Source organism: Nuphar pumila, chromosome 8 (genome assembly GCF_984573655.1).
Source record: "Nuphar pumila chromosome 8, dmNupPumi1.hap1.1, whole genome shotgun sequence".
NCBI lineage: Eukaryota > Viridiplantae > Streptophyta > Magnoliopsida > Nymphaeales > Nymphaeaceae > Nuphar > Nuphar pumila.
In genome coordinates, this window is record NC_143256.1 from 48,766,883 (window position 1) to 48,783,068 (window position 16,186).

Below are 16,186 nucleotides of genomic sequence, written 5' to 3' on the forward strand. Positions count from 1 at the left end.
GAATCATGTGGTAGATTTTCTATCCACTACAGATCCTGCATAGTCAGCATCAGAATAGGCCACTATCTGCAGAGTTCCACCTTTCCTGAACAATAACCCCTTTCCAGGAGAAGATTTTAGATATCTGAGAATCATAATAGCCGCATTCCAGTGTACCTCAGTTGGTTTGTCCATAAACTGGCTAACTTTGCTTACTGCTAAAGCAATATCTGGTCTAGTCACAGTTACATACAGTAGCTTCCCTACTAGGGAGTGATAGCTTTTGCTATCAACCGGTTTTGACCCTTCTTCAAACAACTGAACTTTATGGTCCATGGGAATATTTGCTGGTTTGGCTCCCAACATTCTCGTTTCCTTTAGTAAGTCAAGAACATACTTCCGTTGAGACAAAATCATCCCTTCACGGCTCCTGGCAACTTCTATACCCAGAAAATACCTGAGTGAACCAAGGTCTTTTGTAACAAAGTGTTTTTGAAGATGAGCCTTTGTGGCTTCAATAGCTTTCACATTATCTCCTGTAAGAATGATGTCATCCACATATACCACCATAACAACTATGTCAAAGCTAGTTTTCTTGATAAATAATGTATGATCGGTTGCTGACCTATTAAAGCCAAAGCGTGACATCACTTCAAACAACTTTTGAAACCATGCACGAGGACTTTGTTTCAAGCCATAAATCGTCTTTCTCAATCTACACACCTTCTGACACTCCCCCTCAACCTCGAATCCTGAAGGTTGTTGCATGTAAACGGTCTCAGATAGATCCCCATATAGAAACGCATTTTTCACATCTAATTGGTACAAGCTCCAACCATGCTGAACAGCTACTGAGAGAAACGAATGGTACCCATCCATGCAACAGGAGAAAAGGTTTCAAAGAAATCAATACCATATGTCTGAGTATACCCTTTTGCTACCAATTTGGCCTTGTACCTTTCAATAGAACCATCAGATTTGTACTTTATTGTATATACTCATTTACATCCAACAATGTCAGCATCTGCTGGGGAATCAACTAGATCCCATGTACGTTGAGATACTAAAGCATCCATTTTTTCTTGCATAGCCAGCTTCCAGCGATTATCAAGTTCTGCCTGCTGATAGTTCAGAGGAATAGTTTTTGCCGATAAGGCTAAAATAAAAGACTTCATCTGACTTCCAATTCTGACATCGGAGACAAAATGAGATATGGGATATAAGGTACATTGTCGTGTCCTCTTTCGTAGAGCAATAGGCCTGTTATCATCATCATGAATATCATTATTGTCAGTAGAACTTACCTCAGGGGAAGAAGAAGATGAAGGCACTTGCGGAGGTGGAGTTCTACGCACATATACCAATGGAGGATTATGAAATCTGGAAGAGAATGAAGTTTGGTTCAGTAATGAGGGCACAGATTCCAAATGAAAATGAGGTATAGGTAATGGAAAAGACTCAGCTGGATCAACCTGCAGTGGGGAACCGGTACTAGAGTAATATGGAGTGGATTCCAAGACAGATACATCCGCACTAATATACTCTCGGCGAGAATTAGGATCATAACATCGATATCCCTTTTGATTTTTGGGATAACCTATAAATATGCATTTTGTAGTTTGAGCAGCTAATTTATCACGGTCAGGGCTAAATTTGTGTACAAAACAAACACATCCAAATATTTTGGGAGAGAAAGAGAAGAGTGGGGTATTGGGTTTTAGGATATGTAATGGAATTTGATCACCCACGGAAGAAGAAGAAGGCATGCGGTTGATCAGATAACAAGCAGTGGTAATCGCATCACCCCACTATAACGCAGGAACATTAGATTGAATCATAATAGTCCGAGCAACATTAAGCAGGTGTCTATGTTTTCGCTCAGCCACCCCATTTTGTTGAGAGGAATAGGCTCAGGAAGTTTGAAGTTGAATGCCATGATCTTGGTAAAATTGTAACATAACTTTTGATTTAAACTCAAGAGCATTATCAGTGCGAACAATCTTGACAATAGATTCAAACTGAGTTTTTATTTCAAGAATTAAGGATCTCATAATACTTGGAACTTCAGACCGTTCTTTTATTAGAAACACCCATGACAACTTAGAGAAGTCATCAACAATAACAAGATAGTATCGACACAGAGTCCTAGTAGGAATCTTACTAGGACCCCATACATCTGCATGAAGAAGTTCAAAAACTTTATTACTAGACTGACTCTGACTCGAAGGGAACGAGCTTCGATGATGCTTGCCCAGTTGACATGTTTCACACTGAAATGATGTGGTTGAAGGAATTTGAGGAAAGACCGAACGAAGCTTTGACAATGAAGGGTGACCAAGACGGTGATGCCACTGAACAGGACTGAATGAATGTTCCACGGCAGCATGAACATTACCCATTGGATGATGTAGGTAGTAAACTCCATTTGCTTCATAGCCTCCACCAATCTTCTTCCCCGTCAGCAAATCCTGAAAATGACAACCCATCGGATCAAATATTACTCTACAGTTTTGTTCTTTTATAAGGCAACTAACAGAGAGTAAGCTTTGAGGAAAGTTTGGAGCATGAAGAACATTTTGCAACTGTAACGAGGAGGATATAGAAATATTTCCCTGACCAACAACCGGGGAGGAACTCCCAAACTAATGAGACTCCTCGATGAGCATTAATATCCTTTAGATCTGAAAAAACAAGAGAATTTCCACACAAATGTCTGGATGCACCAGAGTCAATAATCCACTTACTGTCAGTTGGATGTAGATGATTTCCTGTTGAATAGGCAACACCAGCTACAGGAGGGGTGGAACTCACAGGACGAAGAGCTATCAGCTCATCATATTCAGCACGACTGAGGGTGATACTACTGTCACTTGCAGAGATATTTTCATGTACCTTTGTTGCCTCGAGAGTAGTAACATTTGCTTTTAGAGCATATGAATTTGATGAAGAAGAGGTTGGCCGACCATGTTTATCCTAGCATCGATCTTCTAGATGTCCAGATTTTCCACAGAATTTACATTGAAGCATTCATCTGCCTCCCATACCTCGTCCACGACCTCGTCCTCTGATATTCTGAATATTTCCACGCCCATAACCAGAAGAGACAACTAGAGCCGATGACTGGGTCACAAGCTGTGATTGTGGAAGAGATATCGCAAGTCTACTCAGGCGATTGCATGCATCAGCAAGAGTAGGTACATCTGATCCAGTCAACATTTAGACTTTTGCAACAGAGAATTCTGAAGATAAGCCTGTAAGAAACCGAGCAACCATAGTCTGTTCTTGATGATCCTTCTGCTTCGAACAACAAAGAGGCTTGTGAGTATTGAGTCTTTCAAACGCAGCTTTTACTGATGCATAATACTGGGCCAAGGTCTGATCTCCCTACTGTAAATTATATATCTCCTGTTCGACTTGCAGGATACGACTCACATTAGTCTCTTGTGAATACGTATCTCTAAGATTTTCCCACATCTGTTTGGCTGTATTATAATAAATTAAACCATCTGCAATATGGGTTTCGACACTATTCATGATCCATGACATAACTATGTCATTATCTTCATCCCAGGTCACATATTTTCCGACTTTTTCAGTGGGTTCTTCTTCCAACAAGATATGTTTTCTACGATGTCCAGATACCGACATCATGAACGTTCTGGACCACCTGGCATAGTTAGTTTCATTCAACCTTACAGAAGATCCGTACGAAAAGGGATTGGCAAATGCCTTATACTCTCCAATATTTTCTAATTTGGAATCACATTTCGAAGTTTCAACCATACTGAAGATATACTTTTGTTTCAGCAGAGATAAAAAATCTGGACAGACTTCAATCAACACAGGGAATAGCGTGTGTTGCACTCACACGACAACCAGCAGTTGTTCACACACACAAAACCACGACAGTAAGAAACAGCAGCCCACAACAAGCGTAATTTCCCAACACAGCAGGGAATCAAGCCTGCAGTTTCCACGACAGTAGTGAACAGCAGCCCACACACATGAATAATAGTACCAATTTTTTTTTCAGCACAGCAGGGAGTCACGACCAACATAACTCTGCATATGCATAAACTGAATCATAACAGAGGCTGCTCCCAAACATATAGAGCTCGACAGTCATATCTCAATCACCAGCACAGCATAACAAGTGCGATTGTTGTTTCTCCCAAATAACAGGAAGTCACGACAGAAAAAAAAAATCGACAAGAAGATTGCTACCAAAGCCCAAACATCAGGATATTACGGCCATAAAACTTGGCAATCAAAACATCATGGCAGGAAATCACGGCAGGGATATCACGGCAACAAGGAATCACTGCAGGGATATCACGGCAACAGGAATCACGGCAACAGGGATCACAGCAGGGATATCACGGCAACAGGAATCACGGCAGGGATATCACGGCAGCAGGGAATCACGGCAACAGAAAAAAAAACAGGAAACGAGGAGCACGCATCCTGTTCCCTTAGATCTGATGACAGATCTGGGCCATGACCTTGGTCAAAACCCAGATCTGTTATCAGATCTTACACAGAAACATAAACAGCTGACCTGGAATTTTTTTTTTCTCGTTGGTGTAGAGAGAAACTCGGCAACAGTTTGATCATGATCGATTAAGCTCCCACGATCGATGCTTTGATACCATGTAGAAGGTTGCACCACACCCTAGGTAGAGAGAGAGAGAGATGGGAGAGAGAGAGACAGCTGCACATGTAGAGAAACTCGTTAATTAACATTAGGGCTCTCTCTATGTTAAATAGAGAGAGGCCAAAATAATAAATTACATTTAAGTCCCTTATTTAATAAAACTTTCAAATAACCTCCAAACTAAGAAGGTTTAAACTTAAACCACCTACTCTCAACAAAAGGCATGCGCTTAGAAGCATTTTGGTGTTTTTTAGCTCTCTCTATTCCTATAGGCTTTTATGCCTTTGTTGCTATTTTGTATTTCATCTCTTTTGAAATTGTAATTGGTCCATTAGAGACCACGATTAGTGTGTTTGTATAAGCCCCTTGTTGGCATTGTATTTTTCACTCTTGTTTCATTTCAACAAGTTCCCCACAAAAATGAATGAAATTCATTCTAATGAACCAAAATTTATTCATAATCTGAAATATGTCATACAAGTGGAGAGGAAAGAGACTGCAAGTGAATTTGAGACAATCCAGGCAGAAATGGAAGAACAGTAGTGGGGAGTAGCAGCATTTAGATTGTGGAAGTTGAAGCAAATGTGCACCATACCAATCGCTTTGTACAGTGACAACTACTAAGGTGGCAGCATTCCAAATTATTGGTCTGATGAACCCGACTTTAAGCATGTCATCTAGAATCCTAGATGACCCTTAACCTGAATATATCCTACTCTCTCTCTTGTCCTCAAGTGAAAGCCTCCACTCTGTCTCTCTTTATTTTAGTCTTGTTTGTGAATGAATGCCAACCATTTTCCTCGCATCATTAAATTGATTTGCTTAGGACATAAGACGATGTTATCAACTCAAATAACTTTCGATTTTACCAATTTTACCAGATCAATGATATGCATCTTAAAGAATGAATCATGAACCATCAACTTATATATTTGTTTTGTATGTCTAATCTCCTACCGATTATCTACCAAGTGATCATGACATAATTAAGCTTGACTTTCTTTAAGGCACTTATGCAATGACGCACATAACCTATTCATTTAACTTACAAAATTTAGTCCAAGCAAGCATAAGGCAAGAAATAGCAAATCACATGAAGTCCTACAATAGAAAGATCTTGCTGCTTCACATCAATCATCACCTGCTACGGTGATTGCTTGTTTGGATTACTATGGCTTTTAATCTAGAATCATGATTAGCGGAAACTACATTGTTCACGTTTATAGTGTGTGCGCGCGTTTGAAAAAACCTGTACACACAACTCATGGCCAAGCTTGAAATCATCAGATTTTTTATACTATGTTTATACTTTGTCAAGATACATTAATAATGCCATTGTGTTTAGGAATATGGTGCAGGATATTAGCATTTTGTGATGACAATCATGATATACTCTATATCATTGTGCATGTGATTTCAAAATAATGTGCCATGGGTTGTACATATGAATGCCTCTTTTAGAATTAGATTTAACTCCATTGGTTATCATTCATATTTTTTTCATTATTTAGTTCAATTTTATCTACGTCAGTTAATTCTTTATTTTATGCTATTTGATTATTTTTAAATATTTTTACTAATTATACTTTCATCAGTATTAAAATAATATATCATTTTTTGTACATCGATCAAAAAATAATTTTTGATTCAGTCTGAATTTTTATCATATAATAAAAAACTATTGTTCCTGAACCAATTTTTACACCACTTCCCAGAGCACTTTATTTCAAAATCACTTAAGCAAGGAAGACTCATATATTTTGTCAATACATTCCTGAAGGGACGCCAACTATATAATAAAATCTAATGGCAATTAACTAAATTTTGGAAAAAGAAAGATTTTTGAAAAACTTGTTTACCTTAAACAATATCATCAAGTAATCTATCACATTAAGGTTGCCTATGTCATGCAACTAATCCTTAAAGATAATATCCTTGGTTGGCTGCCCTAAATTAGTAGATATGAACTAGATAATGAAAAATATGACATTGGTAATATATACCAATATGACTTATAAGTTGAATTTAAATACAATATCCATTATACATTGAAACTACTCTTTCTGAGTCAAGTGAATAATTACAAAAAAAAACGTAGGTTAAATTTATATCATACCAGCCATCATTTTCCCAATGTTTGTAATCAAACCACTTCCATCAATTGTATCAATGAGGTATAACTGCTTCAAAGCATCTTCTAGTGACTCATCTGCATCAATATTACCAAGCTCTCATAATTAGCATAATTCCTGCAGAACAAGCACAAAAAGAACCCAAAACAAGAAATAATATGATTGAAGCAATGAAAGTAATCTACTACATTAGCAAACTAATATCTGTACATCAAGATGCAGGATATCATAATGAAATTCTTACATGATGGTTGATCAAGAAAATCAAATCGGAGAACATCGATATCAGCAAGGCCTAGTGATTTTAAATAGAGAACGGTTCCAACAAGAGATGATCGCTGTATTTCTGGGACGGTTGCTTCTAGAAGTTCCTCATGGTAGACGGTCGATGGATAAAGTCGGAAACATTTTCCTGGACGGGTTCTTCCAGCTCTGCCAGCACGTTGATCTGCTTGCACTCTGTAAATTAATGAAAAACAACTCTAATCATGTACATTCATTCAAATCTAGCTGAACATTATAATAGTCAAAATATCAGATGTACTATAGTACATGTGCCCTGAAAATTCTACCCAAAAAAAAAAGAGCATTTGAACAAAATTTTGGAATTTCAAATATTTGGATCTACAAAACCTTTGAACTTAAAATTTTTCTGGCCATTTAGTACCTGATGTCTTCTTCAAGCATGTTAATCTCCAGAAAGCCATCTTCCCCAATGGAAAATAGGAGTAACTTGAAAATATGAGAAAACTACCTACTCTTAGACATAGTACCTTTTCAGAGGGACAGCACAATACTCATTAGTGATTTTTTCCTTTAGAAAATATTAACTGTACTTGAAATGAGATATTTCTCCAAACTCTGTTTGTTACCTATCATTTTTTAAAGGAGTTTAAGATGGGAGAATAGATCAACATAACAGTTTTTTCCATGACTCATCAAAAAATGGGATGCTATTGCTCTTATGAGAACAATTTCTATTAGTATTGATTTTGGAGCTGCAATTTTGGATCAGTCCATGTTGTGGCATCAATGAATTGGTTATGTGTCAAGTTACAAATTATAAAATATTTTTTAGTGTAATAGGAGCATGTACAATTGTATCTATTTTTCATCAAGTAAATCTAAGAGTATCTTGTACAATCATCAATGAAAGTAACAAAATAAGAAGAACCTCCTTTCGATAACACTGGTAAAGGTCCCCAAGCAACGGAATGTACAATATTAAAAGCTCTAACTCCAATAACCTAGACCCAAAAGATAGAGCATGACTCTTTGACAATTTACAACATTCACAATTTTTTACATGCTCAGACACGGAGACTGTGAACTCCTTAAAACTATCAAAGGACAAAAGACACTAAATGTGAGAACTAGAAGTGTAACCAAGACGCTGATGCTATAGCATAAAATCCTCCAAAACTTGGTTCCTAGACTAACCTTTGATCCCTTCTGCAAATTTATAATCAGCTAATCTAGGTAATTGTAAACACCCCAAATTTTCACTCACCTCCCCGACATCTCCACCAACCATTGTGAACCATCCTTTAGGATCACCGGAGGGCGAAATGGTCATTCTCTGAGTTTGAATCCTGCAAAACTCCATATTTCATCCCCGATTCTCAAAATTTTCCTATTATTTTGCTCAGAATTATCTCCAGTCACAAAATCTCAAAGTCTTATTCACATCAAGAGATTGAAATCTCTAGTTCTTCATGCAGTATGAAATCCCCTGAGACATGTCATTGCATATCATCGCATGAGCATTTCGTATCACTGCACGGCACAGAATGTCATTTCGAGATCCAGAACTCCTGATTTTCTAAATTCTCAATCCAGATTCGAGTTTTAACTTTTTCAAAATTGATTTCAAACCCCCTGGGTCTTCAAAATTGCCAATTCTTCCCATTTTACCCTCAGGACTCTGAATTTCAAAAGATTTTCTCAGAAAAACGATCTGGATAGTTTTAATATGGATTTTCAAATTTTATCAACTGGATCAGCTCTGTCTGAAAAAGTGGACGAAGCTTTATCTCAGATTTTGCCCTTTTGTCGGCAATTTCAAATATCATTCTTTTACAAAATCGCCCTGCAGGGGCCACCTCTTTTCAAAATTTTCATAATTAGGCCAAGTTTATGTCTTATCTGCTAGTTAGTTCAAGTTTTTATAAAAATTCCAAAAAAGAGGTTTTACCTTTTTGCTCTTACCTCAATAAAAAGCAAGGTGGGACCCACCCTGAGGTGGTGTCACACTAGCCTTTCTCAAATCAGGTTTAGCTTTTGAAAAGGCCAAAAAAAGAATATATATATATATAGCCTCCCCTGAGGTGGCGCCATCTGGTGTCTCCCCATTTCTTGGGGCCATGTGTCAATATGAGGCCACTCTGAGGTGGCGCCACATGTGTCCTCCTTCAGAAAAAGCAGAAATTCAAAAAGCCTCAAATGTAGGAGCCTTGTCTCTGAATTGGCGCCACTTGGCCCTTTCTCTCTCCTTCCATCCTCTGCCATGTGTCAGTGTGGGGTTCACCCAGAGGTGGCGCCACATGTCACTTTCTCCCACCTTCCATTTCTCTTTCATGTGTCAGTGTGGGGTCACCCTGAGGTGACACCACGTGTCTTCCTCCCTGCACCTCCATTAATTGTCACTTGTCCTCCCTATATCTTCTTCTTTTTACTTTTTGACATGTGTCAATGTGGGGCCTATTGAAAGAGACGCCACGTGTCTTCAGTCATCTTCTTTATCTCATGCCACGTGTCACATGTCCACCCCCTTGCTTCTCTCTCACTTGCCACATGGCAATGTGGGGGCACCCTGAGGTGGCGCCACATGGTCATCCCTCCTTCCTCTAGAACCAACCAAGTTCAAATTTCAAAATGAGCCTGAGGTGGCGCCATCTGAGATGCCTCCTCCTGCAGCCGACACATGTTCAGCTCTCCCTTCTTCAGAAAAAGCAGAATCACCCCCCTTTGAGGTGGCGTCATCTCTGAAAAGAGCTCTCCTCAAAAATAGCTCTGCAGCTTGCTTTTAGGAAAAGGTAAAACCAAAATTCAAAAGGCCTCTGACGCGGCGCCATATGCTTCCTCTGCTCCTTCCCTCTGACACATGGCAGTGTAGAGCCACCCTGAGTTGATGCCACATGTCCATCTCTACTTCCTCCAGAAAAAGCAAATCCCAAAGTGGGCCCACACATAGGTGGCGCCACATGAGAAGCTCCTGCAGAGAAAATCAAGCCAACCTCATTTCAAAAAATTTCAAATTCTGCTGAGGTATCTTATTTACAAAATTTGCATTTTATTTATTTCAAAAAAATCCAAAGTAACATCCTCTGAGATGGCGCCACATGGAGGGTCCACATTCATTCTGTTTGAATTTCAAAACTCTCCAAAAAGTTTATAAATACCCTAGCCCACGCCCAGCTAGAGCGGGAGCTCTCTTTTGGGATCTGAACCTTCAATCAAAATTCTACTTTCAATTTCACTTTTTCTCCTCTGAGTTCACGCCCCCTCGGGCCCATCTAAGAGATTGCATCAAAGTACCTACCTGGCTCACGCCATTCCAAGCTCGACCTAGGAGCAGAGGTCGATTTCCATGTGCATTCTGAAGCTTGGTTCGAAAAGTGAGAGAAGTCATCCGTAGCCGCCCATTTCTGAAGTTCCAAAACAGCAAAAGAACACAAGGTGAGCTCCCATTCGAGTTGATTCTATTGAAATAATGCTCTTGTTTCAATTTACATATTGAATCACATGGATTTTTCATTTTAAAGAAAGGGTTCGTCCGAATGATGGATCGAACCATTCCCTTAAAACGACATATATTAAGTATGATCATGCTTCCTTGATGATTTTCCAACATTCATGCATTAATTAGACTTAATTCATATTTTTTTTCGTTAATTTAGCATATTTTAGAAGTTAATTAGGTGGTATTTAGTATTTATTTCAATTCTATTTCATTTTAGTAGTTCTCTATTTTTAGCAGTCAGTCCACACATTATTTTATGCTTTTACTTTTCTCCAAAAAAAAAAATCACATTGTGGGCGAAAAGTTGTCCCTGATAATCTGCAAAAAAATCAGAATTGTTTGAGTTCATATGCTTCGTTCAAAATTCGAAATGCCAAGTCGGGTTTTATGACCCGGGAAACGCTCGGGACATTGGATTCCGATTTGTAAAATCAAGATCTCCCTCATGGGAGATCTGATTCCTGATCCAAAAGATGCTCTGGATTCGGGATGGAGTCTAGTATTTAATCTGATTTTATCAGATTTTTCCGAATTTTTTTGTTGTCTGTCAAAAATCCGAGAGCTCGGGACACGTGTCAGAGCCTAATTTGAGCATCTAAGACTCTGGATCGACTTGGTTCGATTGGTTCTCTCTGAATATAGCTCCAAATCCGGATCTGTAAAAAGAGAACTTCATGTTCTAAATGTCCTCTATTTGATTCTGAAATTTTGTAATTTTTAGAACAGTCTGCATGCCCTTTTCGTATTTTTTATTTCGGTCTCCTGTTTTGGTGTTTATACCTGCTCTTCGGATTTATGCGTATAATATCGTATTTTCATTTCTCTGGCGGTTAGCCAAATGCCGAATCCATACAAATGAAAGTTGTTCATATGCATGTCAGTAGTTCCCCTTTTAATTTTCGGAAATTTTGGTGGTCAATTATCATTTTTTATCCATTTTCACAGCACATCCTATTGATTTCAGTTCTGTCAGAATTAAATCTCTGCTACCGAACTCACCATAGGTCAAATCCCGTGGTTGTAAAAGCCAAATATGTTCATTTCCATGTCCTTTAGCAGCCTGCAAAATATCAGACATTTATATGGTGGATTTCTGCATTATTGTGTTAAATGCTATGTTTGGTTCGTACTCGTAGGCGAAATTTGCTTATTTTAGGGTTTTCTTTGAGATTTTGCATTTAGGTCATGTCATTCCATGCATTTTATCATTCTATGTTGTTCCTAAAGGTAGAGGGATGTTCTCTACCGAATTTGGCATGATTTGAGAATCGTTTGATGATCGGTTTAGCCGTATCATCAAATCATGGTTCCTTCGGGACCCTGATCCGAGCGAAAAACAAGCGAAATTCGTTATTTTGTCCAAATTTCAAATGTCAATTCTGATTTTTATAGTCATCATATTTAGTAGCATGCCATCGTGCATTTCATCATCGTTTGATTCCATTTGCATTTTAAAATCCCAAAATTTTGTCAAAACTCCTTCAAAAACCCTGATTTTAAAGGTATAACCTCAATATTAGGGGTATTTTGGTCATTTTGACCACAATTCCGAATTTCAAACTATTTATTACCTGATTTTCAAGCATTTGCATCATTCAAATATCAAGGAAGTAAGAAAATTGGGTTTATATCCAACTCAATCCAATAATTTCAGGATATTATTGGAAAATCTTGGAAAACCCCACATATTCGAGCTAACCCCATTTCAAGTTTGACAAGGACATTCAAAGGAGGGAGCTGGAATCTGCAATTTTCTTTCTTTCATTTTATTTAGTGATGTAATAATGTATCTTTGAAATAAGAGATTTACTTTTCCGCTTAGATTAGGATGCATATCATATAGTTTAAATTTCTGCAATATAGTGATTATGTGATTCATACATTTTATTTAAAAGATCACTGTGGATGAACAAGAATGGCACACGCACCAACTCTTAGAGAGTTGATGAACTCGATGGAGTCCATATTTACGGCCCTAGTCGGAATATAGACGAGACCCAGATTCAGCATCTTCCTACTAGTCACACTGAGCCTACACTCTTAGGCTATCTTCCAAAATTCACTGCATAACTTTAATTTTTACAAAATATTTTAGAATTAACTAAGTAAATTACAAGCATATTTACGGCCATAGTCGGAATATGTGGTAATCTTGCCTTAGTTTAATTTTAAAATTGCATATTTTCCTAAAAAGATGTTTTCATAAAAAGACATTCATTCATTCAGAATAGTTCACATCATGAAATCATGTGCATTTCTGTAAAAGCTCCATTTCAAGGAAATCGATTTCTCAAGATGCTCTGAAAATGTTTTTCCTAAGCTAAGTTTTCCCTGATTTTCCCGGAAAATATTTCTTGTCTTCGAATTCATTTCCAATTGTCCAAAGGAAACTTTCCATCATTTTCCAAAGTCAAAATCGATTTCCAATTCCTCAAGGCGAGGATTCCCAGAATTTCAATTTCCTAGGATTTGATTTCCTTTCCCAACATGGTTTTCCTATGAATCTTCAATTATTTTTCAAAGATGATTTTCAAAGTTGGAGTTTTTTTTTACTAACATTTTTTTCAAGAGTTGTCTTTTCTCAAAAATTCACACTATTTTCTAAGGATTCTCATTCCTTCATGATTTTCTCAAAATCTTTAGAAACTTTCTTAAGATTTTCAAATCCTTTTATTAGGGTTTCCTTGAGAAATTGATTTTCATCTTTTGCCTTAGAAACATTTTCCAACTCCAAAGCATTTTCCAAGCATACATCATGTTTTCCAATCTGCATTTACAAAATTTCACAGCACATGCCTGAATTCTCTGTGCATTTAGGATAGAACACGATTTAGTTAATTTGACTAAGTCAAGCATACATTTGGTCCTTGGTTCGATTACCCCTGGTAAAGGCGCCAAGAACGGTCGAACCTCGTACCGACAGGTCGAGTCCCATTCCACGAACTATTTCCCGCTATTTTCAAAACGGAGGCGAGTATTTCAAAACAATTTTCAAACTCTGGTCAAGTTTGACTCGCATGATCGTTTCCCCTCTCTCCCACAGGGAAGGGAAAAAATTTGCGATGATAACAGTAATAAAGGTCTCTTTTTCTATGGCCAATGCCAATCCTCCTCCCCGATGGTTGATCATGCACAACACAATCAAGAGAAGAAAATATAACAATACAATTAAGTTTGGTTAGTTGTCCAACAAAGATATTCATAGCAAGCGAGGGAACATGATGAACTTGAAAACTATTTAATTTCCCCCCATGACTAGTAGGAGGGGGTAATAGATCCAATCTTAGAAATATGTCTCTGCAATGAGAAAAGAACCACTACAAGGAGAACAATGGCTAGAATGGATTCATGAGTCATCATGTGACATGAGACCCCTAAATTAATCAGCCAATCAGTAGGACTATCAAGTATGCCGGCAAAGGCAGTACCAAAGGAAGAAGACGATACAGAAGAGTGGGGAATAATGGCTGATTGGGCCAAGAGTTGTTGGATCTCCTGCTGGATGTGTTAAGAGCCTTAGTCAGGCCACTTGACAGAGCATCTGAAGTGATACTCAGGATAGGTGAGGATGGCAGGAGACCGCTAACAACCTGACCTCTTTAGGCTTCACAACACCTTCACTAGAGGAACCCACAAAAGCTCTTCTTTTTTTTCTTAAGAGTTGGACAATTATTCTTCATATGTCCAACCTCTTTACAATAATTGTATCCGACAGAGCTCATGCCAAACCTGAAACCTCCAGATCTAACACCAATTCCTCCAATCCTCTTCAACCGGATACCAAAAGTTGGCAAAATCAAAGAAGGATAAACAAGAAAATTAGGGAAATTTGAAAGTAGGGCATTGAGACCCTTTTTGCTTTAACTAATCTCCTAAAACTCTCACTCTGTTTGCTTTGATACATAGAACCCCTATTTATACTAGTGGATATCCCATTTCCTAATTAGGTTATACTTTTCTTCCCAAATTAAGGTGGGATCATGCTACTAATTACAAAGGAAAATTCTAAACTATTTAGCTAAGTTACATATTCAAATTACATGAGTCCATATTTGTGTAGAGCTCATTGACCACATCCCCTTTGCTTTTTGAATCACCCTCGAACTCTTCTTGAATAAAGAGATAAGTCCCAGTCAAATTTTACTATATATAGTACGTAAAACTTTGACTTGCCCGTTTGTTCCACTAAAACAGCTCGTATGGACCTGAAAATGGTGGCAAACGATATCTGATAGTATGCCAGTTGTAGCACACGATATAAACATTCCAACAACTCAAGAATAGTCCAATTTCGATATCAGGTGACAAAGTTATGGCATGTCAACGTTGTATCTGTCGGTTTGCTCTCTTTATGGACCCAAATGATTTTCAGATTGATCTGGATTACTCCTAAATCCACCTGGATCAAGATAAGCCTTTGGTCTAAGTAAATATTACTAAAGGAGATTGTAAGCCTGAAACCATTTAAAACATGTTTATTGAAGATGAAAAAACTAAATCACAAAGAAAAACTCAAGAAAAAGTGGTTTGAACCTTAAAAATTAAAATAATACAGGCAATTGTAGAAAGATGCAAGAAAATATAAGATTCCATGCACCTACATGGAAAAGTGACGAAATACCTGCTAATCTTCACAATGTCAAGTGAGTACATGCCCGTTGATGGATTGTACTGTCTTTGCTTAACATAACCTGAATCAATGACATACCTGTCGGAAATGAAGATTTTATAGGCAAACAAATTAAAAGTATGCCACAGGGCAAGAATGAAATCTAATATGGGATGTCAACAAAATTGAAAACTACCATGTTTCCCACTATATGAAACCAAATAAAAGAATGGCAAATGATTGCTGGAATGTAGTTCTAGTGCTATGTACAAGAACATGAGTGAAAAGAATAAGCTGCACAACTGTGACTGAAGACTCACAAAAAGTCTTCATATGGATATCATGCATAGCTCAATCTCCCTTCACTCACTTGAAGCTAGAAGATTTCTCATCAACTTCATTGCTGCATACAAGAAGTTTTCCCAAGTGGTTGTGCAGGAATTGTTGCAGGGGTTCATTTGAACAAATTTTGGGCACTTTTTAATACATATATTAACATTATAAGTTTTCACTTTGACAGCTTATGCAAGATGCATCCTGCAAATTTGAATTATTCTTTTTGTTGGTCATTAATTATTATTAACTGTATATCATTGTCATGTTTCACACTTCTATGTCATGAGCAGACTTTATAACTGTAATATCGCGTATTTTTCACACTTAGTCAAATTGAGATTTTTTGAAAATTTGGCCGTGTAGAAGAAAAATTGGTAGATTCTCGATTTTAGGCTGATGCTTTTGAGTCTGGGCTTGGCCCAGGTCTCATTGTCAAGGCCTAAATGAGCTAATTAAAGCGTGAGAAAAAGTTTTATTTTCAACCTTTAAATTCAAGCAAAATTCAGGTTTTTTTTAGCGAAATTCAGAAGCGAAATTCGAGTTATGTGTCTCAAAATTCTGAGCATAACGGTATTTTACTTTTCTAAAATCGGGCTACGGTTGGCCCGAAAATCGCATTTTTTTCAAAAAAGAGCAGCTTGTCGGTTCAGATCCGGATTTGGATCGGACTGGATCTAATGGATTTGATCGAAATTAATATGGATCTGGACTCTATCCAAGATGCATATTAATCT

The 16,186-nt window shown here is 37.7% G+C and overlaps 1 protein-coding gene across 9 annotated transcripts in view; it reads right to left on the reverse strand.

Annotated features, from left to right (window-relative positions):
- Positions 1 to 16,186, reverse strand: part of LOC149829927 (putative pre-mRNA-splicing factor ATP-dependent RNA helicase DEAH4) — a 149,827-nt gene that overhangs the window by 62,336 nt on the left and 71,305 nt on the right. For all 9 annotated transcript variants that reach the window (XR_016433764.1, XM_090016173.1, XM_090016170.1 and 6 more), the window contains 3 exons: positions 15,129 to 15,215; positions 7,010 to 7,224; positions 6,750 to 6,842 (listed from right to left, as the gene is read on the reverse strand). Coding sequence is in view for 8 of the 9 variants with exons in the window: in XM_090016173.1 (XP_089872299.1) it covers positions 6,750 to 6,842; positions 7,010 to 7,224; positions 15,129 to 15,215 (395 nt within the window). In the remaining variant the exon portion in view is untranslated. The remainder of the gene's footprint in view (positions 1 to 6,749; positions 6,843 to 7,009; positions 7,225 to 15,128; positions 15,216 to 16,186) is intronic.